The sequence below is a fragment of the Tupaia chinensis genome, unplaced genomic scaffold, assembly GCF_000334495.1.
Source record: "Tupaia chinensis unplaced genomic scaffold, TupChi_1.0 Scaffold148587_1, whole genome shotgun sequence".
Lineage (NCBI taxonomy): Eukaryota > Metazoa > Chordata > Mammalia > Scandentia > Tupaiidae > Tupaia > Tupaia belangeri.
Genome location: NW_006208436.1, coordinates 2,343,722 through 2,367,161, shown reverse-complemented (window position 1 = coordinate 2,367,161; position 23,440 = coordinate 2,343,722). Strand labels below are relative to the sequence as shown.

At 40.1% G+C, this 23,440-nt stretch overlaps 1 protein-coding gene across 1 annotated transcript in view; it reads right to left on the bottom strand.

Annotated features, from left to right (window-relative positions):
* Positions 1 to 23,440, bottom strand: part of LOC102483808 (multidrug resistance protein 1) — a gene marked incomplete in the record, with an annotated part of 79,478 nt that overhangs the window by 10,478 nt on the left and 45,560 nt on the right. The window contains 12 exon segments of the mRNA XM_006170484.3: positions 2,007 to 2,090; positions 4,711 to 4,788; positions 8,109 to 8,219; positions 11,975 to 12,121; positions 13,139 to 13,315; positions 14,719 to 14,880; positions 16,606 to 16,776; positions 17,663 to 17,866; positions 17,981 to 18,106; positions 18,297 to 18,407; positions 18,553 to 18,666; positions 21,704 to 21,875. Coding sequence (XP_006170546.3) covers positions 2,007 to 2,090; positions 4,711 to 4,788; positions 8,109 to 8,219; positions 11,975 to 12,121; positions 13,139 to 13,315; positions 14,719 to 14,880; positions 16,606 to 16,776; positions 17,663 to 17,866; positions 17,981 to 18,106; positions 18,297 to 18,407; positions 18,553 to 18,666; positions 21,704 to 21,875 — 1,657 coding nt within the window.

Genomic DNA, 23,440 nt, shown 5'->3' with positions numbered 1-23,440 from the left:
CCCAAAAAAAAAAAAAAGAGATGTAGACTTCTCTGCTACACTCTAGACATGCACATCCACCTGCCTTATTGACATCTCCACATGGATGTCTAATGCGGGCACCACAAACTTACCACATCCAACTCAGAGCTCTCAATGCTCCCCTAAATCTGCTCTTCCTACAGGCTTCCCATGTTTTCAGTCATGCAGGTCAAAAACTTCAAGATCATCCTTCAAACCCCTTTCCCTCATACCTTTCATCAAATCCAAACAACAAATTCTGTTGGCTGCACCTTTAAAATATATCCAGAATTCATTACATTTTATCACCTTCAGTATGTCCACACTAGTCTAAAATCCTGTCATCTCTCCTGGATTACTGCAATAGATACTCTACCTCTATTCTTGCCCCCCTTCAGCCTATTCACTCAGCATCCAGAGTCATGGTTCTAAAATTTCATGTCATATAACTCCTGTGCTCAATACCCACCTAACTCCAGATATGATGCTAACCTTGACCTTTATGACCCTTTCTTTCATGATTTCACTCCAATTACACTATCCTCCTTGTCATTTAGGAGCAACTGGAGGAATGCTCCAGCCTCAGGGCATTTGTACTGGCTGACCTTCTGATTAGATACCTACAGGATGGTGCTTTTCCTTCACATTTCTGAGGCCTTCCTTCTTTGATAACCAGCAGGCTCCTCCTGCACATCCTGCCTCCATTTTCCACCACAGCATTTATAACAATCTGGCATGCCATGTTGACTCCATAAGGGCAGGACTGCAGTGTGTTCTAAAACAGCTCAAACCCATTCCAAGCAATGTATATTTTGTTCTGCTGGGTTCTATACAACTTGATCAAAACCTTGATTTTTATTGCTCTATTTGCTTTAAGCAAAGAGAACTGTGTTAAAACAATTCCTAAGACTTATATTGCAATTCTGCAACTCTCTGCATGCTTCCACATTCATCATCTAATACATTCTTCCAGAAGTCCCAGACAATGCTAGTGTATGACTACCACCTAATGAAAAGATTAAAAGATAGGTTGGTAAGGCCCGAGGGGATAAATACGCTGCAGAGAGCACATGCTTTTTTCATATCTATAACATCTCATGTATTTTTGCCATAGACAGTCATAATTCTGGAAGAAATTGTCATTACAGCCAAAAATCAAAACCTGTTGGTTCAATATTTTCTAGTTGTGTCAATTAAAGAGATTCAAGTAGTAGCAAAACTTAAGTTTTATAGTCTAATGAAGTTATTTTGTCTAGGCTTCCTTTAATTTTTAGAGGTGAGTATTAATTTCTTTCAACCTGTTTTTTTTGTTTGTTTTTTTTTTTTGAGAGGTTTTTGCTGTAGGGCTCTTGTGCTTGCCAGACAGACAAAGACAGAGAAACAGAAAGTGAGAAATCACTCCCCAGAAGGGATGGCCACACCACATTCCCCTCTCCTCCATTCTCCTCTCGGGATATTGGTCAAACATGCACACATCCCAGGCGTGAGTTTTAAGCCACCAGGTCCGGACTCGAACTGTGGTCGACTACATGGGAGTCCAGCAACAAAGACATTAAGGTAACTGCTGGTCCCAATTTCTTTCAACCTATTTTAAAGAATATCTTTTCCCTTCCTTTCCAAACTTTAATGCCCCTAAACTTCATTACGGCAATCACACACATCCTTTTTTCAGTAACTATTACAATTGTCTGTTAATTAAAACCAACTGATCCTGAAAGATATGCTGATAAGTCCTTCCTTTTATGCATATTCTTCACCATTTACCATGTCAATGGCATGAGTAACACCGCAATAACGAAAGAAAGCTTATATGTTATCTGCTATGTAGCAGATAATGTTCAGTTAACATTTTTGCTATACAAAGCACATAATGTATTTGTAGGTCAGATGTTGACATAACATTTCTGATTGATGATAAAAATAAATGCCTGCAATGAAAACTCAGTTTCATGCGGAAGTTGAAAATGGCCCACAGAGACAAGCACCAGGAGAAAGAAGGTACATACCCCTTTAACTTGAGCAGCATCATTGGCCAGCCTTGTCGTCAATGCTCCAGTGGTGTTTTTAGGGTTATCAAACCAGCTCACATCCTGTGGTGCAGAACATGATCTTGTGACCATAAAACCCTATTTATGAGATTCCTAGCTGTAGGAGGGCAGAGACGGGGTCAGTTCTGTTTATCACGTGTACATCCCATGTTCAGCACGTGGGAGTTGACAACTGTTAGACAAGTAAGGACCTTAACCCTAAGTACATAAATATATGAGTTCATTTATCAAAAATATTTGTGAGTGCCTATTTTGTCCCAAACATGACTTCTTTTTTTTTTGCCAAGCATGATCTTTAAGTGTTAGACCTATACACAATAGTGAACTAATGTGACAAAGTCGTTTTCACAAAACCTTTGATTTAGAAGCAGAAGGCACAAACAAATAAATATATCTGAGGTCCTATGGTAAACAATGCTATGAAGAAGAACATATTGGGGTAAGAAGGACAAAGAAGTAAGAGAAGGTGCTATTCTAGAGCCCAGGGAGGGGACAGAGAAAGCGTCTCTAAGATGACATTTGAGTAGAGAAGGGAGGAGATCTGAGGGCACAAACAATCTGTGCAAAGGTGGAGGCAGAAGCATATGTGACAGGAATACACTGGCAAGATGGCCTTAAAGGCTGACAGTAGCTTGCAGAGAACCTTTGTCTGAATTTGTACCACCTGCCTCTTCCTCTGGACAGGTTTCTGTCCTCATGTGGCCCCTCTTGAGCCTCTCCTCACATCCACACGCAGTGAGCCACTGTGTATGGAGCAGATTGGGTGCTAAAAAAAGGATGATATGGTAGGACTTGAGGTCTGAGAGGTAGTGGGGACCACAGTATGCACAGCCGAGATAACTGTAAAGAAGGCAGATGGATGTGATTTGACTTATAATTTTGGAGAAGAACTCTGGCTGTTTTGAGGTGAACCCACTTGACAGAGACAAGGAAGGAGGCAGTGAAACCAGATAAGAGATTATTTCAATAATAAAAAGAGAGCGAGGAGTCAAGGACAACTCCAAGGATCTTGGCCTGAACAACTGGAAGAAAGAAGTTGTCATTTCCTGAGATGAGGGATGAGAGGGTAAGAAAGGAGGAAGCCTCCTGAGGAGGGAAAGTCAAAAGCGCAACTTTGGAAATGTTGAAGTAGGAAATGCTTATTAGACTGTCAATAGAGACGTTGAATAAGCAGTTAGATAATTGTACCTTAGTACAGAATAAATGAGCTGAGTTAAAAACAAATCAATAAAAGCAATCTAAATTGAAATATAACAATCAGCATGAAATGGTATTTCCTTTGTAAAACCATTTACAGCTTTAAATATACAAACAAAAGTATAAACTTAAAATATAGACTTTTATCTATTGCAAATAACTATGGTCTCTAAGAAATTATCTGAATTACTGACTTGCATTAAAGCAGTATATCATTTTTTCAAAAAATTTCAAACCAAGTACTATCATTTATTATAGCATGATTGATTTACTTCTCAATATCCTGAAGGGCTTAAGTATCTCCCCATTGGAAGACAGGGACTTCCGTAAAGACAGAAACCATTCAGATTTGATTGTGCCTTACAAGAAGGAGATACTTAATATGTTTGCCCTACTTAGCAATTTATGGAGGGGACATTACACAAACCATCAGCTCAGCTCCCAAAGTATAATGGTCCTAGCACTTGGCCTAGAGGTTTGCAAGTAATGGGGCATTTGGCCCTGGACCAAGGTCGGATTCAAGCCTAAGTGGAATCTCAGTTGTCAATATGGTTTGACTTAGGGTCCATGGACAGAGTACCCCATTAAACAGTGTTCTCTTTTATCCGACTCAATTCTGGTTCAGTCAGTCACTAACTGGCACAAGTATGACTTCCATTTAAGTGGTGGTGGGAGGAATAGGGAATGACTGAGGAAACCAAACAACTGGGAAACTGACTGTCCTCTCGAAATCCTAACACAGCAAATGGATGCTTCTCTGCCAGGGTTTCAGGGCCTTTGACATGTCTGGGGAAACCTCCTAAAGCCTTATTTTATTCAACGACAAGTGATTTGTGATTTAAAAATGGAGAATTATAAAGTCATATACGAAATTTTCATGATTGTTAAATAACCCCTTTGAATTAGCTGCTCTGGGACACATGTCCTTGGTCTCCCAACACCCTTCCCCAAGAAAAGCATTCACATATGTCACTGTTAGGGCTTTGCTAGAAGCATTCCATTAAGTCATCAGCTAGGATGAATCAATATGTTAGTTGAGCCCCAGCAAAGAAACTAGGTAGTGAGGAGTGGGCCATGAGATGACTTCTGAATTGTGGAAAGAAAGGGAGCAGAGGGTATCATTTGGTGGGAAGAAACAGGAGTTTCCTGGGTTTCCCAGTAGAAAGATTGAAAGAAAGGAAAGGGCTGAGGGCTGAAGGGCACTTCTACCTACACTGTCCACAAGCATCCAGGCAAAAGGCTGAAGTGAGTCCACTCTGAAGACTCCAATTATCTCAAACAACCCAGTTCCCTGTGACCATAGCAGACACACAGCAGGGCCTTAGCTTGCACCTAGGGGTGCTCCGGTCATATCTCTGAGGCGAGTGTGAGGGATGACCAATACAGGAGCTTGGGCAGAAGAGCTTGGCAGATTTCCTACTGCTGAGGAGGTCTATACACCCAAGGCACAACCCAACAGACGTACCTGTCTCAGCATGGACTTGAAAACCATGTATCGGAGCCGCTTGGTGAGAATCTCTCCAGCTTTGCCAAAAGTGAAGCCCTGTAAAGAAAAACGTGCAGCACAAGAGACTTGTCAGGGACTCAGATGCTATTTACACAGAAGAGGGGACTCAACGTCAGTGCTACAGCAGGTACTAGGTGTGGGTGCATTTGCCTGGTGGTGTAGCTGGAAGAGCCCAGTTTTGAAACTGACACGGCCACTCCCAACTAACTGATAGGCTGGTCAGGAATTAATTAAGAAATTGGTTTCTCTGTCTTTCATTACCTTTCCTACTTTATTTCCCCCCAGGGAACAGGATCTACTGCTTAGGAAGTTGGTGGTGTTCCCAAGGCATGGGACACTCTACACAAGGTGGCTGTATTATGTACAATCCAAATTGGGACATTTTTAAGAGTGAGAGAAGGACTGTTAATAATTATACCAGACCTGGGAAGTAATCAGGGCAAACAGGAATTTATGGCCACCCAGCCATGTACTGGGTCATCAGAAAAGTCATGATGTATTTTTCAATGTTTTTCACAATGAAAAAAATGTGTCATGACTTCTGACAACCCAGCAGGATTCAGAGAACAAAGAAATCAAAGTCCTAGTTTTCAAGTTGACAAAAGCAAGAGTCTAGAAGCAACATTAGGCTGACGAGGCTGGCTGAGAGTGGACAGCTGCACGGCTCCTCCCTACCCCCAACCGCCCCCACCCTGGGGAATATCACCTGTGTCTGGGACGAGGGAAGAGAGTCAGGAAAGAACACAGTAAGATGTGAGTGTGCTGCCGTGATGGGCCACACTGAGGAGGGACAACAGAATCCTCCTCACAGTGAGTTTGAAGATACAGGACTAGAGAGAAGCAGTCCTGCCTCTTTTTTCTGGACTGGGAAGTGGCAGTTTACAGATGGGCCTGCCACATAATGACATGGGGACGTAGAATGGAAATGGCCCAATGCAGAAATGGAGGCGAGGAGAGGCCCTCCAGAAGGGGAGAGACCGTGGCGACAAGTCTGAATCTCCTGGGGAATCAGAAAATCAGAGGAGGGCAACTGCGTCTCTGCTGCACTCCTGAGGAGCGTGTCGTACATTGTTGAGAGAGAGAGGAAGAAGCACATGAGAGGGAAGAAGCACACGCAAAGGGGAAAAGTTACAGCCAAATCCTAAATGTGACTGCCAGGGGGGCTCATGTCGTTGAACGCTGGATGGGGCTGCGGAGCCCTCGGGTTATCAGCACGAAGTTGGGGGCACAAAAAGCCCACAGACATACCCTCTGCCCTCTGCTAATACCGACACCAGTCCAGGGAGAAAGAGGAGGGGAACGATCTTAGAGTGGCTGAGTTTAAGTCTAAAATTACAAATGTGCTTATGCTTCGTTGGTAATGAAGATAATAAAGTTCCTCTTACTTGACTGAACGGAATGTGAAAGACCTTGCCGACTTCAGGAATATTACCATTATTACTTTTGTTGAGAGCTGGCCTTTACTCAGCACTTACTCTGACTCCGTACTTTACATACATTATCACATTAAGTCCTTATGACAACCCCGTAATCACCACTTTACAGACGAAAGCGAGGTGTAGAGAGGTTGGTAAGATGCCAGAGTCAGCTAGAAAGTGGCAGATCTGGAATCCAAATCCAAGACCGTGAGACTCCCAGCCAGCATGAGAACCCAGAACCTGAGCTGTTAATCGCCCACTGAGCTTCCTCCGTTTCTAAAATGAGAAGGTGAACATTTGGCCATCTTCAGGCCTTGTGCTATCTCCACAGTTTTGCGGTCCTGTAACTCACCTTGTGCTCACCTTGGCGCATCTGGCAAGCCAGACTCTTAGCACCAATGTTTAAACTTCCTTTGCTTCTCCAGTCCAAACTAACAGAATTTAGGGAACTAGGTCAGAGCCCACTTCCCTCCAACCCCTAAACCAGCGTCACGCTGAGCAATGTTTATTTTCTCCACACACCCATGGCTTTAAGAGTTGGTGTGGCGATCTTGTATGGGGTTAGAGTGTCACTTTTATTCTAGGCAGGTCAATTTTCTCAGTGAGACTTAAAGTATTTAGTGAAGGAAGAGTCAGTCTTTTTTCTTTGGCATTTCCTATGATGTTCTGAACACTATTCTTTTAAGAAATTTAATACATGCTTACAAAATGTTAAATAAAAAACATTTAGAGTTTTATCTAAAAAAATTACATATTGTGAATCATTCAGTTAATAAGTGATTGAGGGGAAAGCAGGTGGTGTGGTGGTTGAGCTACCATACTGCCACTAGGCTGGCTGTGGTTCAAGTCCTAGACCTAGGGGCTTCCTTTCTCACTCTCTCTCTCTCTCTGTCTCCCTCTGGTCACATGAAAAGACAAATAATAACAAATAAAATTAAATAAATAAATCTTTAAAAAAAAATTGATTATTACACACAGGCCTGGGTCACATGACCTCTTTACTGAGGCTTAGACAGTTAAATTACTTGCTTGTTCAAGGACACAATACTAGAAACAAGTGGTACTCAAATCTAGATCTCACACCAAACCCCAAAATGCCTTACCATTCTAAGCTTTTAGAGTACTCAGTTCTCTTGCAATTTTACTTCAGCCAAATGATGTGCAAGTTGTAAAAATCTGACTCTATAAAAATGTTTCTTACTGTTTTTGTCTGAGGATTGACATTCTTCTGAAGGGCTCATTCTACTTCAGCAAAAGTTAAATAGTAAATTCTTCAAACCCTTTTTAATTCAGTACGACCTACTTAGGGGGTTCGGTTTGTTTGTTGTTTTTGATTTCAGAACACAGAAAAACAGGGAACCAGCAGTTAGCGTAATGGTTATGTCGCTGGATTCCCACGTAGTCAACTGTGGTTCACATCCCAGACCAGTGGCTTAAAACTCACGCCGGGCATGTGTGCGTGCGTGCCCAAGATCCTGAGAGGAGAATGAAGGACAAGGGATTGCGGCATGACCAGCCCCTTTGGGGGGTGATTTCTCGCTTTCTGTCTCTCTCTGTCTGTCTGGCGAGCGTACGCACCCTATAGCGAAAACCTCTCAAAAAAAAAAAATTGGAATATTTAAATTGATGGCAGTACCAATATCCAAATTTATATTGAGCTTCCCAAATCCTATTTTTGAACCCTAACTTTGTTCCAATTATATTTTCCTCTGGCTTTATTAATAGCTCCAGTTGGAGAGGAGAAGATGGGGAAAGAAGGTGAGGAAGCCAGAGGAGGGGAATGTCTTTGCTTTATATACATATCAAAGAAACGTCTGTTAGTAGCCAAGATAACAGAGAACTAATTCTACTACAGGGAAAATTTCACTGTTCATGAACTTCCCTGTTGAAAAATAATGCATTTCCCAAAATGAATAAAGAAAAAATGTAGACATTTACCTGAAGGAAAAATGTAATAAAAGAAATAATCCCAAGGACTAGAAACAAGAGTGAAAACATATTACTATTTTGCCGTTTCGTTTCATCATCATCATCATTTCTTAGAAAAACCTGTAAGAAAATATTTAAAGGTTTTTAGTTCAATCACTGGAGTCATTCTGGGTCTGACCTAATTCCCACCCAGCCCAGTACAAAACTCAGGAGAGCCTTAGAATAGGGGAGTCAGGGATGGCTTCCCCAAGGTCAACTCAAAGGTATCTCTATTCTGCCTTCCTTTGAGGCTGAGAATGGAATGCGTCTTTCACTCATAAAGTGACCCAATATTTTTATGCTCATATTCCCTCCTGGAACAATGCATGCCACCCCTGCTGTGTAAAGTAGAAATGAGAACAAACGCTCCTCTTCCCCTGGTGGGGAATTAGGTTTATAACGTAAACTCATTATTTTAGTCTCTGGACTTCGCAAACTGCCCTCTAGTATCTGGAGCAAATCTGGTGGTGTGGCTTTGGTAAATGGAGACATGGTTATTCACTCAGCCCAGGCCTTTCACAAAGGAGGAGAATTCCTTGAGCCAGCCTACTTTGCAGGATGGCCAGGTGGGACCCACAACCAGCTGACCTAGCACCGTCATGGAAACCTTTCCAGAAGTGGTTAAAGGAATGAGGGTGGTGGCTTGGGCTTAAAGAATACAGAGGATGGAACCAGCAGTTAGCGTAATGGCTAACCGGACCCAATGATTTAAACTCACACCAGGCGCATGTGCGTGCGTGCCCAAGATCCTGAGAGGAGAATGGAGGAGAAGGGATTTCGGCGTGGCCATCTCCCCTGGGGGGTGATTTCTCGCTTTCTCTCTCTGTCTCTCTCTCTCTCTTTCTGGGTGCACCGGTTGCCAGTGTCAAAAAAACCCCTCAAAAAAAAAAAAAAAAGAATACACAGGATAATGACTTCAGAGGAAAAAAATACATACATATCACCCTTCAAGTAGGACAAAATCTTGTAAGAGAGTGACATTCCCAGCCCAACCCAGACAACTTTATCCCTTGGAGAGAGAAAAAAAATTATTTTTAGAAGAGATTAAAATCAATAATCAGACATCAATTTAAACCAATCCACTTTTCCTGACTAGTCAATCCAACAAAAATAATACGTAACAATGACTGCATTCTTCCTCTGTGCCAGGCTTACTTCCAAGAAGATTTTCATGAATACTATTCTCTTTATCCTCACAACTATGTCCCGAATAGGGGAGTCAGGGATGGCTTCCCCAAGGCCAACTCAAAGGTATCTCTATCCTGCCTTCCTTTGAGGCTGAGAATGGAATGAGTCTTTCATTCATAAAGTGACCCAATATTTTTATGCTCATATTCCCTCCTGGAACAATGCATGCCACCCCTGCTGTGTAAAGTAGAAATGAGAACAAACGCTCCTCTTCCCCTGGTGGGGAATTAGGTTTATAACGTAAACTCATTATTTTAGTCTCTGGACTTCGCAAACTGCCCTCTAGTATCTGGAGCAAATCTGGTGGTGTGGCTTTGGTAAATGGAGACATGGTTATTCACTCAGCCCAGGCCTTTCACAAAGGAGGAGAATTCCTTGAGCCAGCCTACTTTGCAGGATGGCCAGGTGGGACCCACAACCAGCTGACCTAGCACCGTCATGGAAACCTTTCCAGAAGTGGTTAAAGGAATGAGGGTGGTGGCTTGGGCTTAAAGAATACAGAGGATGGAACCAGCAGTTAGCGTAATGGCTAACCGGACCCAATGATTTAAACTCACACCAGGCGCATGTGCGTGCGTGCCCAAGATCCTGAGAGGAGAATGGAGGAGAAGGGATTTCGGCGTGGCCATCTCCCCTGGGGGGTGATTTCTCGCTTTCTCTCTCTGTCTCTCTCTCTCTCTTTCTGGTGAGCACACGTGCCCTGTAGCAAAAAAACCTCTCTGAAAAAAAAAAAAAAAAGAATACACAGGATAATGACTTCAGAGGAAAAAAATACATACATATCACCCTTCAAGTAGGACAAAATCTTGTAAGAGAGTGACATTCCCAGCCCAACCCAGACAACTTTATCCCTTGGAGAGAGAAAAAAAATTATTTTTAGAAGAGATTAAAATCAATAATCAGACATCAATTTAAACCAATCCACTTAATGGAGGAGAAGGGATTTTCAGCGTGGCCATTCCCCCTAGGGGGTGATTTCTATCTCTCTGTCTCTGTCTTTCTGACTAGCGCACGTCAGCAAAAACCTCTCCAAAAAAAAAAAGAAAAAAAAAGTTGTTTTATTATCATCACATTTTACACAGAAAGAAGCTGGAGCACAGAGATCTCAGTTGACTTACTCAGGGTTCAGTGGCCAGCAAGGAAGGAGTCGAGCCATTTCTTTAATGATAACAGATGGCTGGTGGTACCTACTCAGCCGCTAGGTGTTAACCACCTTCAGATTTATTGTTATGTGAACAATGAGAAAAATATAAAACTGAGTTTTTGTTACAAGGAGCCAAACCCATTCCTAACATACTGACTTTGATGTTTCTGACGAACCCCACTGTCTACCCGCTGCCTGTAAGACACATGATAGGACAGGGATCAGTGAACTCTGAATGCAGCCAAGCTCACGTACTTCTATACTGGCTATGGCTGCTTTTGCACGATAAGGGCAGAGCTGAGTATTTCCAGGAAGCTCTATGGCCTACCAGGTCTAAAATATTTAGCAAATTGCCTTCTACAGAAAACATTCGCTGACCCCTGTCCTAAAGATGTACGCTCCATGGAATCACACATTTTGTTTCCTTCTCAGTGTTCTCAGCACCTAGAAAAATACCTGACACAGAGTAAGCGCTGGAGAAATTTTTCTTGAATGATCCCTTTAAACATAAGTATCCACCTGAATCAGTTAGCCACGTACAGGTAGATCTGAATAGTTACATACGTTTTGGTAAAATAATCAGAAATAATAATAAGAGAGTTAAAAAGAAAATGTTAGGACCAGCTCTGTAGCGCAGCAGTAATGTACTGTTCAAGGAGAGCTGGATCCCACGTGATGGCTACAGGTTCAAATACCCGGCCTAGTCAGCCTGAAACATGCCAGGCATGAACGACAGTGCCCAAGATCCGATAGGCTGGAGGACAGGAGCAATGCCAGACCCTTTGGAGGTGCTCCTCTCTCTCTCTCTCTCTCTCTCTCTCTCTCTCTCTCTCACACACACACACACACACACACACAAATGTGCATGTGCTCTATCATGAGTAAAGGGAAAAACAAGCTAGTGTTTGGCTTATTCTTGTAATAATCAACATCTTTCTCCACAATGTTATCAGCAGTATGGCTTGATGTTTGAATATCTGTCATTAAACAGAGAGGATTCCTGCCCAGATCGTATCTTCGGTATTTAGAAACGCAACCATTAAAATCTGGTGAAACCAACACATGCCAATCTCAATCTTTAGGAAGCTGTGGGATGAAAATTACACCTTCCAGAGGGAGTATGCTCATGCGTAAAAGGTGTGTGTTAAAGAACAGCTCTCTCAAATTGGTTTGAAAAACACATGAGGAACTCTCTCTGCACATTCATGAGATGAAAGTTGATGAGGTTTGCCCAGACCCTAATGTAGACAGGTCTGGGAAAGTCATCTCACCAGTTTCACTGACTATGTCAGGGAACCCAACGCCTTGGGATGGAAATCAGCTGCCAGAAGTTAACAAAATCAGCTTTCCTCTCACAACCTAGTCCTCTAGTCTTACACCTTCAAGCAGCTACTTTCACACAAAGGTACCTGTTTCTGTGGTTAGGTACTGACACAAATACAGCTAATTCATTCTGTAGTCAGGACTCACAAAAAATCAACCCCATAGAGACATAAACACTTACCCCTACAATCCTTGAAAATATTACTGAAAATGCTGGTTGTAGACCTCCATTTATAATGGCACAAAATATCCCAACCAGAAAATAAGGCCATTCAGTTAAATTCATCTTCAGAATCCTCCAAAAGGAAACTGGAGGTACATTTTCATCCTGGAAAATACAAAATAGTGTAACAGGCTAGTTATAAAGAATTGAAGCCCATCATGGGGAGTAGAGCATGCAGCTCAGGTATGGATCCCGGGGTGACTTAAGCATGCCGAACATGTGTGCCTGTGATCCTGGAAGGCTGGGAAGCTGGGGGAAAGATCACAGTACGGTGAGACACTGCCTAAGAGACCTGTTACTCTCTCTCTCTCATAAAAGATATGAACTTTAATTCTTAAAAATATAACTGATAAATTATTTTACACTGTACATGTCTACATGCACAAAAATTTCCAAGTTGATATAGCATATCTTTTTTTTTTTAATTTCCAGAGAGCAAATGTGCTTGTTAGAGAGAAAGAGAAATCACCCTCCCCCCAGTGGGGGGTTGTCATACTACAATCTTTTTTCTTCCATTTCTCCATTCCATTAGAATTTGGGGCAGGCACACATGCATGCCCAGTGTGATTATTGAGCTCCAAGAGCTGGGATTCTAATCCCATTTGGCCATATGGGATCCAGATTTCTGTGGACAGGGCTTAACTGTTCTGCTACAGAGACAGCCCTGAATATATCCTGTTCCCATTTCTTATAAACTGGCGACTATTTAGCTTTTTTTTTTTTAAAAAAAATGCTGACATATTCCACTGCAGTACTCCTTTCTGTTTGAAGAAATGAACATGTTGACAAATTTTTATTTCTTACCTGACATTCAGAACATGACAATAAGATTTACAAGAAGGGATAAAATGAAAATAGAAATGTTGCTCTTTAAGAAGACCCTCTCTAGTGTCTATAAATTATGTATTCAAATTCTAAAAACCTTGTCCTATAAATTGTCATTCTTAAACTCTCAACTGATTCTAAAATATTGACATTTTGGTTTGTGGAACACTCTGAAAGTAAGACAGGAGAGAGAATGCCAGAAAACCTTTTCCTGTTCCCATTCCCACCACAGCCCACCAAACTTGGGGAACTATAGTAAGAGGGTTCAACGTGTAAAACTGTCCATCCTCCTCGTACCTCAGCCTCTTTTGTGGTAAGATTTCTGTCTTGGTTTTGTGATCCACGGACACTCCTGCGAGATGATCTTCTTCTTATTAGACTGGATCCCGAATCTTTGGGAGACATTTCTATGGCATCAGTTTCACTTTTGGATTCAACAGTCATACATTCTAATTCGATTTCACTTCCCACCGTCTAAAATACACAAGAAATATTCATATGCTCATTAGGCTCAGTCAACCAATGAAAATTAGGCACTGAACAACAGCTATCTAGAAAAATGATAACTTGTTTAATAATAGAAAAGAGTAAGTTAAACTACTGTTCCTTCTTGTGTGTGTATAATATATGTGAAAATGGAAACCACTAAATAAGTTTTTCCATTGAATGTGCTAAACAACATGCCATCTATCCCATGTACCTTATCTAGTCATCTCCCTTTTGTGAGTGGTTGGCTCAGGGAAGTTTGCTTCAGATCAGAACTGTCAATGGAAACATGGTACAAGCCGAACCATGAGCTGCATTTGCCATTCAAATTTTTCTAGTGGCTACAGCAGAAAATGGGAAAAGAGTCAAAATCGACTTTAATTACATTTTATTTAACCTATTATATCCATGATATTATTGCTATCCAATGATATTATCATTTCAACGTATAATTGATTTAAAATTATGGAGATATTTTGCCTTCTCTTTTTTGGACTAAGTCTTTGGAATCTGGTGTACATTTTCAACTTAGGACACTTCAATTCAGACTACCATTCAAATGGCCAATTAGCCACATGTGGTTAGTGGCTACCAAGGTGGATAGCTTTTAAAATTATGGAGATATTTTGCCTTCTCTTTTTTGGACTAAGTCTTTGGAATCTGGTGTACATTTTCAACTTAGGACACTTCAATTCAGACTACCATTCAAATGGCCAATTAGCCACATGTGGTTAGTGGCTACCAAGGTGGATAGCTTACCTTTAAAATTTTTCTTTTATATACATTTTATTTGTATACATTTAATTACTGTATATCATTACAGCATGCAAAATGAATTTTCCTAGCATGAATATACTGCATATTAATCCAGTTAAAGATATTATGATACATATTATCTTCAAAAGATAATTTTCCAATTTTATATCCCTTAAATGTTTGCTTCTTTAAACTTTTCTCTAATTATCCTTATTTTTGAGAAATTTTTGCTATAGGACACGTGCACTCGCCCAAGAGACAGAGACAGAAAGCGAGAAATCACCCTCCTTAGAAGGGATGGCCACACCACAATCCCCTTTCCTCCATTCTTCTCTTGGGATTTTGGGCATGCACACATATGTACCTGGCATGAGTTTTAAGTGGCCAGGTCCGGGACTTGAACCACCATGTGAGTCCAACAATGTAACCATTATGCTATATGCTGGTCCCTATCCTTCCTTATTTTTTGCTCCTTTTTAAGAGAAAAAAAAAATCTAAAACACCAAACTGATTATGAGTTCACCCAAGCATTTTTTCTGCTTTTCAAGATAATTAAATCAAAGGACATTCATTAAATGCAGCACAATCAGCCTATCCCTGGGAAAATTTAGGAAAATTCTAGAAGTACACTATACCTGCATGGTGACTAGTTTGAAGTAAATGCCTTTCTCTTTCATCAGTTCCTCATGACTTCCTTTTTCCACGATGACTCCATCATCAAAACCAGCAATGACGTCAGCGTTACGCACTGTGGACAAACGATGCGCTATCACAATGGTGGTCCGGCCTTTCCTAGCCTAAAGAGAGAGCAATTTGGCTTTTGAATATATTACCAATTACTGGTAAAAACTGACTTCTTCAATTTGCATTTACTAAACACCAGTGCTCTGGACATTATAAAACTATCAAAGCTACAGAAAATAGTCCCTGACTATCTTCTGTAATCGTCCATTGATAGAGTCTAAATAGTCCCTGACTATCTTCAAAAATCGTCAATTGATAATAGTCTAAATGATGTTTTATTATAAAAATACAAAAACACATATAACATATGCATTTTAATATTACATAACACTATTAGTTTAAATTTGCAGTGATTATCAGGAATTTACACAAAGTAAAATCACAGCCCAGGCATTAACTAATCAAAACCAGCACAGGCCAGCTTGCTTTTCTGGTATACACCAGCTAGTGGCCAGCCCTAGGGAACATAATGTCCCATTTCACAGAACCATGTGGATGATCAAGACAGACAATAAAACAAGGCAGACAAATGCAGTTTTGCTGTCATTTGAGTTCAACTTAAATTCTACTTCTGTCATTTATGAATTCCAGGATTTTAACAAAGTGTATTAACTTGTGTGCGGCTCAGCCTATTCATCTGTAAAATGGGGATAATAGCAGCACTCACTCACAGGGGGCAGCTGTGATGACTCAATAAAATAATGCACTTGAAGCACAGAGCACTGTGACTTGCATATAGCAAGTTCTTAGTAAATGATACTTATTCCTGGGTAGAAGCGTTACGGAAAACTCGAAAAATTTTCTAAAAGTTTTAAGTGCCTAGTCTTTTTTTAAAAATTTGAATATGATACAAAACCAGATAAACAAACTTGTCTGAGATGTCTTTAACTTTTACTAATTTTCCCAGTGCTTAGGAGTGTCACTACTCTATATTTCTCTGTATTTCTCTCCAGTAACTAACAATAAAATTCTCAAAGTGAAGGAGTGGGGAAGCAGCCCCAATTCCATCTGCTTCTATTTGGATTCACAGAATGTTTAGTAACCTGCTCTCCCCGCCACCCCCCAACAATTTGTTAACTGCACTGATAGTATTTTTAAAGCAACATACAGTGTAGTTTCATTAGAGAGGGGCTAATTAGAACAAATACACTTTGATCGCTGCAATCTACTTTGACAGCTCAACTCAGAGCACCCAGCACAGAGCAAGCACTTCAGTCCTATTTGTCCAGTGGCACGTGACTTAAGAATGATAGGACAGTCACACGGTGGCTAGTAAAGGGCATTTCACGGCTCAGGTAGATTTCTAACATCAAATTCTCTCTGCCCCTCTGCTGAGGATAAAAGGTTCCTTATTTCCCATACGGGCTTCAAGTGGCAATTTACATCTTGGAAGCTAAATGTGAACCTTTAGATTGTACTTCCCTCTTGTTGACAACATGACAAATTCTCAAAACCTATATAACATGGTTATAACATCCCTATAGCTAAGTTTTCAAGATGATAATGAAGACCAATTTTTATATATCTACATTTCTCATTGTTTAATTTATAAATTGTGCAAGTCACAATTTTAAAAAAGAACAGAGAAATAAATAGAAATTGAATAAGCAAACAAAAAAGATTTCGAACAGGGCTAATACTTATATTTTTAACAAGTGAAAGGAATCCCCTAGAAGTGATGAGAAATTTCCTTTTATGAGACTATGAATGTTAAGAAGAATTAGCAGTGGGATGTTCTTTTGCTTATAAGTCAGATGAATCAGACTCAGCTCACCGACCTTATCCAGAGCCGCCTGAACCACTGCTTCACTCTCTGTGTCCAAGGCTGACGTGGCCTCATCCAGCAGCAGGATCTTGGGGTTGCGAACCAGGGCCCGAGCGATGGCAATCCTCTGTTCCTGTCCTCCACTCAGCTGGGCACCTCTCTCTCCAACCAGGGTGTCAAATTTCTACAACAGAACACATAGGAGGACTTAGCAAAAGAAGAAGCTATCTCCTGTCACATTTTAAACATGGAAGTAATCCATAAACCACCCAAGTCTCAGGAAACACAATCCAGTTCTTTAAAACTTAGCAAGAACCAATCCCAGTTTAAGAAATATGTCTACTACTGGGACCAGCAGTTGGTGTAATGGCTATGTCGCTGGACTCCCATGTAGTCGACTGCAGTTCAAGTCCTGGACCTGGTGACTTAAACTCACTCCGGGCGCATGTACATGCATGCCCAAGATCCTGAGAGGAGAATGAAGGAGAAGGGACTGTAGCATAGCCCTTCCCCCTGGGGGGTGAGTTCTTGCTTTCTGTCTCTCTCTCTCTCTTTTTCTGGCAAGCTCATGCACCCCATAGCAAAAACCTGTCCAAAAAAAAAAAAAAATGTCTACTACTAGCTGATACTGGTAGAGCTCTAAAATACAAACTAGAGCCAGCAGGTGCTATGGTGGTTAAGGCAGTGGCTCTCATATGCCCAACTCCATGGTTCAAGTCCCAGACCCAGAGGCTTAAAAACGCATTGGATGCATGTGCATGTGTGGCAGAAATCCTGAGAGGAGAATGGGAGGATAAGAGATTATGGTGTGGCCATCCCCTGCCTGGTAGTGATTTCTTACTTTCTCTGTTTCTATCTCTTTTTGGTGAGCACACACACTCTATCAAAAAACAAACAAACACACAAACAAAAAAAAAAAACAACTAAAATAAATAAAAATAAAATATGAAGTAATCTTGATTATTCTTATGAACATTCTCCAATTTGTAGGAGATTCCTGACTTCCTATGCATGAGTACAACATTCTATTCTTTGCACCTTGAGAACAATAAAGGTCGAGAAGAACTCACGTGAGGTAGTTTCATGATAAAGTCATAGGCGTTGGCTTCCTTGACAGCTTTCTCAATCTCATCCATGGTGACATTTTCACGGCCATAGCGAATGTTTTCAGCTATCGTGGTGGCAAACAGCACAGGTTCCTGACTCACCACACCAGTGATTTCCCGCAGATATCTGACATTTATGGTCCTAATGTCTTGCCCGTCAATACTGACCTGGAATTAATAGCAGGTGTGATTTTCATGCATTTGTAGTTGAAATGACAACACTGCAATGGTCTGCAATGGAAACTGCTGCAGCTGAAGTGTCTCTCTCAGCAAGAGCCTTACCACGCCCTCCGTGGGGTCATAGAGCCTCTGCATCAGCTGGACCGTCGTGCTTTTCCCACAGCCGCTGTTCCCAACCAGAGCCACCGTCTGCCCACTCTGCACCTTCAGGTTGAGGCCCTTCAAGATCTACCAGCACAAGTGAGAAATAAGCTTTAAGGCAGTTCACAGATGGAAGGCCTATGAGCTGATGGTTCAATTCAATATTTGGTTTAAGAAACATGTATCTTGCTTTTTTCCCCCTACATTCTCTAAAGTAAAATATCAGAGACTTCATCCATACATTGTTTTATCACAGATTAATCATGTATAACTGTACCTTAACTTCTTTTCGAGATGGGTAACTGAAGTGAACATTTCTGAATTCCAAATTTCCCTTAATATTATCTGGCTTGTGCCCATTCTTCGAATAGCTGTCAATATTTGGCTTCTAAAAGAATAAAATATCAGGAGATTACTAGGTTATAGTAAGTAATTTCAGGGACATTTTGTGGAAAGCTGGGTAAAGCGCTAAAGAAATGAACCCGTAACTAGACAATCTTTTAGACAGATGGATAAATCCTGCTCAGACTTACATTATCAATTATCTTGAAAATTTCATAGGCTGCTCCTCTTGCATTTGCAAATGCTTCAATGCTTGGAGATGCCTGTCCAACACTGAAAGCTCCAATTAACACAGCAAAGAAGACCTGAGGAAGGAAAAGGAAAACCATCCAGTTACTTAGTGTTTAGTATAATTTGTTTCAAACTTCCTTTTCTCCTTCTAACAAAATTAATTAAATTCCTTTTTTAAAGAATTATTTATTTAATTTTATTTGTTATTATTAATTTTAAAATTCGAACAAAAAGACACAGAGAGAGGGAGAGAGAAAGAGAGAGGGAAGGTGAAAAAGCAAGCCACCAAGTCCAGGACTTGAACCATGGTCAGCCATGTGGGAGTACAGCTCCTTAACCACCATGCCACCTGCTCATCCTATAATTAACTAAATTCTAAAATGGCAAGGCAATATGAAGATCAGGTGTTTAAAATATTTTAAAGTTTTGGGGCCGGCAGGTGGCGTGGTGGTTGAGGGCACTGGACTCCCACATGGCTGACCATGGTTCAAGTCCTGGACTTGGTGGCTTGCTTTGTCACCTTCCCTCTCTCTTTCTCTCTCTGGTCAGATTAAAATAAATAAATAAATAAAATTAAGTTGAATTTAAAAAAATTTAAAAAACATTTTTAAAGTTTATAACTAAGAGAAAATTTCAAATGTTTCACAATTTAAAAATGTCAAGTGAGGTGACAGGCATGTTAGCAGCTTGATTTACTCACTTCATATTTTGTACATATCTCAGAACACATTAAACTCCCTGAGTGCAATATAACTATAATTTGTTGATAAAAAGTATGTAAATTTTTTGGTCCAGCAAGTGGCGTGGTGATTAAGGTGCTGGACTCTCACATGGCCAACCATAATTTCAGTCCTGGAACTGGAAGCTTTCTTTCTCACTTTTCTCCTCTCTCTCTCTCTCTCTCTCTGTGTGTGTGTGTGTGTGTGTGTGTGTCTGGTCAAAATAAAGAATGATAATGGTAATAAATAACATTAAATAAAAAAGTGTTCAAAAATAATACAAATTTTTAAGTAAGAGTAAAAATTTTCTAAGCTTAAATACCTTTTAGTTTAGAATTCAGTTTTAGCCATATTTGCTCAGTGAGAAAATGCTTTAAGTTCTATTGCAGCAGAAAATCATAATAGAACATTTTGATAAGAATCTTTATTTAGATATCAGCAGGGTAAAGTGGAAACAAATGTCAGTTGAGTCAGAAGACTCAGGTTTGAATCCCGAGTTAGTAGCAATTAGCTAGCTATATGTTTTTAGATTATTTTCTTAGAATCTTTGGCTTTGATTTCTTTGTTTGCAAAATGGTCAAGTTTCTACCTTCTCTCTCCCTGGCAACCTTCGAGATGTTGTATCAGATGTGACAATGCACATAAAAATATTTATAAATGATAAAGTACACATGCTTAAGACATGGTTTTTTTCCAATGAGATAGAGCAGAAGGACGAGGGGGGGGCAGAAAGAGAGGAGTGTTTTTATGAGTCTCATCACGTGTAATCCTCTTGTTCTAGCCTCCTAGCTAGCTAGGAACACAGATAGCCTCGCTTCACTTGTGGGTCTAAGGCATGATTCTCTACCAGGTTGTCTTTTCTTTTTTCCTGCCAGACTCTCTCTGAGGCTTGATAAATAGGTTTTTGAAATCTTTTTGTTTGTTTTACAGAAATTACTTTCTTATTGTTAAAGACTTTTCTGTGCTTTTCTTTTTTTTTCTTTCATTTATTTATTTTTACATTTTTACACAAACATTTCCTTTCATAGCAAAAAATTTTAGCTCATACTCCATAATTCTTGACAGTTTACAAACAACTTTCAAAATTTCAAAATACTGAATTTTAAAGATAATGTTCAAAATATGTCTTATAATTTTGTATAATTTTATGACTCTATAATAACAGAAGCAGTATGGTTTCAAATTTTCTGTGCTTTTCTTCAGGGTTAAAGAATTATTTATTTTTTTCTGATTCATGTGGAATTATACTGCCCAATAATTTAGGCAAAAGGAACTTTGTTAAGTGATTCTATACTCATTATTTCAATTCCTCTTTATAACACTAAATGGGAGGGTACAATACTCTTATCATATCCATTTGGCAGAAGAGGTAACGGAAGCTTTAAAAGTTTATATTCATGCCCCAAATCATACAGTTAGTAAGTGGCACAGCTGGAATTTGAATCAAGTGGGTCTGATACCAAATCTCACTATTCTGAAGACCTTTAGTTTGAAGGCAGATTTGGGTTCAGTGAATACTGACATTAAACTGCTTATCTATAACATAAGTGATGGAATACATCTCTTAACATGACCTAGGCACACCCACAGCATCATTACCCTTAAAAAAGTTTTTTGGTAAAAGCCATTCTTGACTGAACAACCTCACAAATGTTGGATGAGGCAATAGTTTGGAAAAAGAGGAGAGGTGATTATTACATACATGATACAAATATGGTTCATGGAAAAGGGAACAATTTTAAGGGACTCAATATGGTCTCTCATTAACTCTATATATTTTGCTCTCCTTCTAAGAAATTACTTTTTTAACAGTAACTTTATTACATCAATAAATAGATTGAGTTTGGTTTATAAATTATTTCATTTTCTTTAAATAAAAGAAAATAACAATGTCAAGTTATCTATGCTTATACAAAGATCTATAACATGGAAAACTTCCAAATAGAATATTCTATTTGGAAGAGTAGTAACTTAAACTTCTATAAATTTGTGATGTGAACCAGCTGTCATTGAAAAGAATTTGAAAAGAAGGTAAACTGTGTATCTGCCATCTTTTTTGGGAACAATAAATTAGAAAGTAAAAGTGAAGTGCTTAGCATCAAGTTTGACAGAAAGGAATAATCTCGACAAATCAAAGTTCATGCCATGGAGATTGGTAATGTTTCGTATAGTTTAGGCTACAGGAGAAACTGTGCAAATGATACGCAATGAAGACAACAAACCTGGTTGCTGGGCGCATCTAATTTCCTTTCTACTTTTTAGCCTAGTAATGCCTATCTGTTTGTATTATTCAATAGTTCTTCAAAATATATTCTTCTAATGTCAAACCAACACCCGCTGACTTCACTGGCATCTTAAATAATGATTTGTTTCTTAATATGACACCACTTACAGTCAGGACTTTCCCAATCGTATATTCTTTTGAGATGACCAAGGAGGTCCCATACCAGAACGCCAGGGCATATGATGCATAGATCAACAGGAAAGCAGCACCCATAGAAATGTTGGCTGTGACAGCTTTTTTAATCCCAATTCTTTTAGCTTCTTCTAAATTTTTATTGTACCTAGGTCAAAGAACAAAAACAATCACATATACTCATCAGCCTTATAAAAATATGTCAATGTAGCATGATTATCAAGTAGACTGCACCCAGCCCTTTGAAACGCATATATTTTCTTTGCCCATACATTGACTTTAGGTTAGTACTACTTTATTCCCTTGTTTTAAAAGGTAAAACTAAGAGTTTAAGAGTTTTACAGAGTTTAAGTTAGTTGTGGACTAGTCTTCTAAAAGCTCCTGGCCTCTGCTGGCCTTAACAACAGTGAAATAGGTACAGTGATATTTAGCCAACTTCCATAACTTGTATTGTTTTACACACAAGACAAAATAGACACCATGAGAAAATTTGCACCTCTTCTTCAAAATCTATATGGCTCTTTGGTTAATTAACAAAATATAAATGTAATGATACAAAGTGCTGATCATGAGAAAGTCATTTAAATCTCTGAACCTTAATGGAGCCTTGGAGACAACTTGCTCCCTGCCCTGCCTTTCTCTGGGACTATTAGAAAAATCAACTGAGAGGGCTGACCCTATAGTCTAGTCACTAAGGGAGCCAAATTCCATATGGCTAACCACAGTTCCAATCTTAGCCCCAGTGACTTGAAAAACACACCAGGCATGTGTGTGTGTATCCAAAGTCCCAGTAGCATGGAGGGATGAAGAAGGGACTGCAGTGGGACCATACCCCATCAGGGGATACTTTCTCCTGCTTCCTGTCTCTCTGTCCCTAACAAATGCATACCCCCTGACAAAATTAAAAGAAAAAAAAAGAAAAAGAAAATTCAACCAAGAGGTTACATGTATGAGAACATTTTGAAAACTGTGAACTGCTACATAATAATTTTTACATTTAAATAAGCTTTATGGGCAGGCCCACAGTGTAGAGGTTGAGCGCTGTGAATGGTGAGCCAGATCTCATGTGGCTAACCTCAGTGCAAACCCCAGTCCCGATAGCATGAAAAACATGCAGGGTATATGTGCATATGTACCCAGGATCCTGACAGGATGGAGGAATGGAGAAAAAAAGGATTGTGGCATGACCATACTACATTAGGGAGAGTGTGCATGTGCTTGCTTACTCTGCTGAGTACACACACCCTCCTGGCAATTAAAAAAGAAAAGATAAATAAGCTTCATCTTATTTTCATTGACATTTATTTTAAAAATATGGAACTATAAAAATTATTTAGTTTAAAAAGATAGAATAGTCCATTGTTGGGACTAGCAGTTGGCATAATGGCTATGTTGATGGACTCCCATGTAGTCAACTGCGGTTCGAGTCTCGAACCCAGTAGCTTAAAACTCACGCTAGGAGGACCAGCAGATAGTGTAATGGCTATGTCGCTGGACTCCCACATAGTCGACGGTGGTTCGAGTCTCAGACCCGGTGGCTTAAACTCACACCAGGTACGTGTGCGTGCGTGCCCACGATCCCATGAGGAGAATGGAGGAGAAGGGATTGCGGCATGGCCATCCCCCCTGGGGGGTGATTTCTCGCTTTCTATCTCTCTGTCTCTCTCTGTCTGTCTGACGAGCGCATGCACCCTATAGCAAAACCCTCTCTAA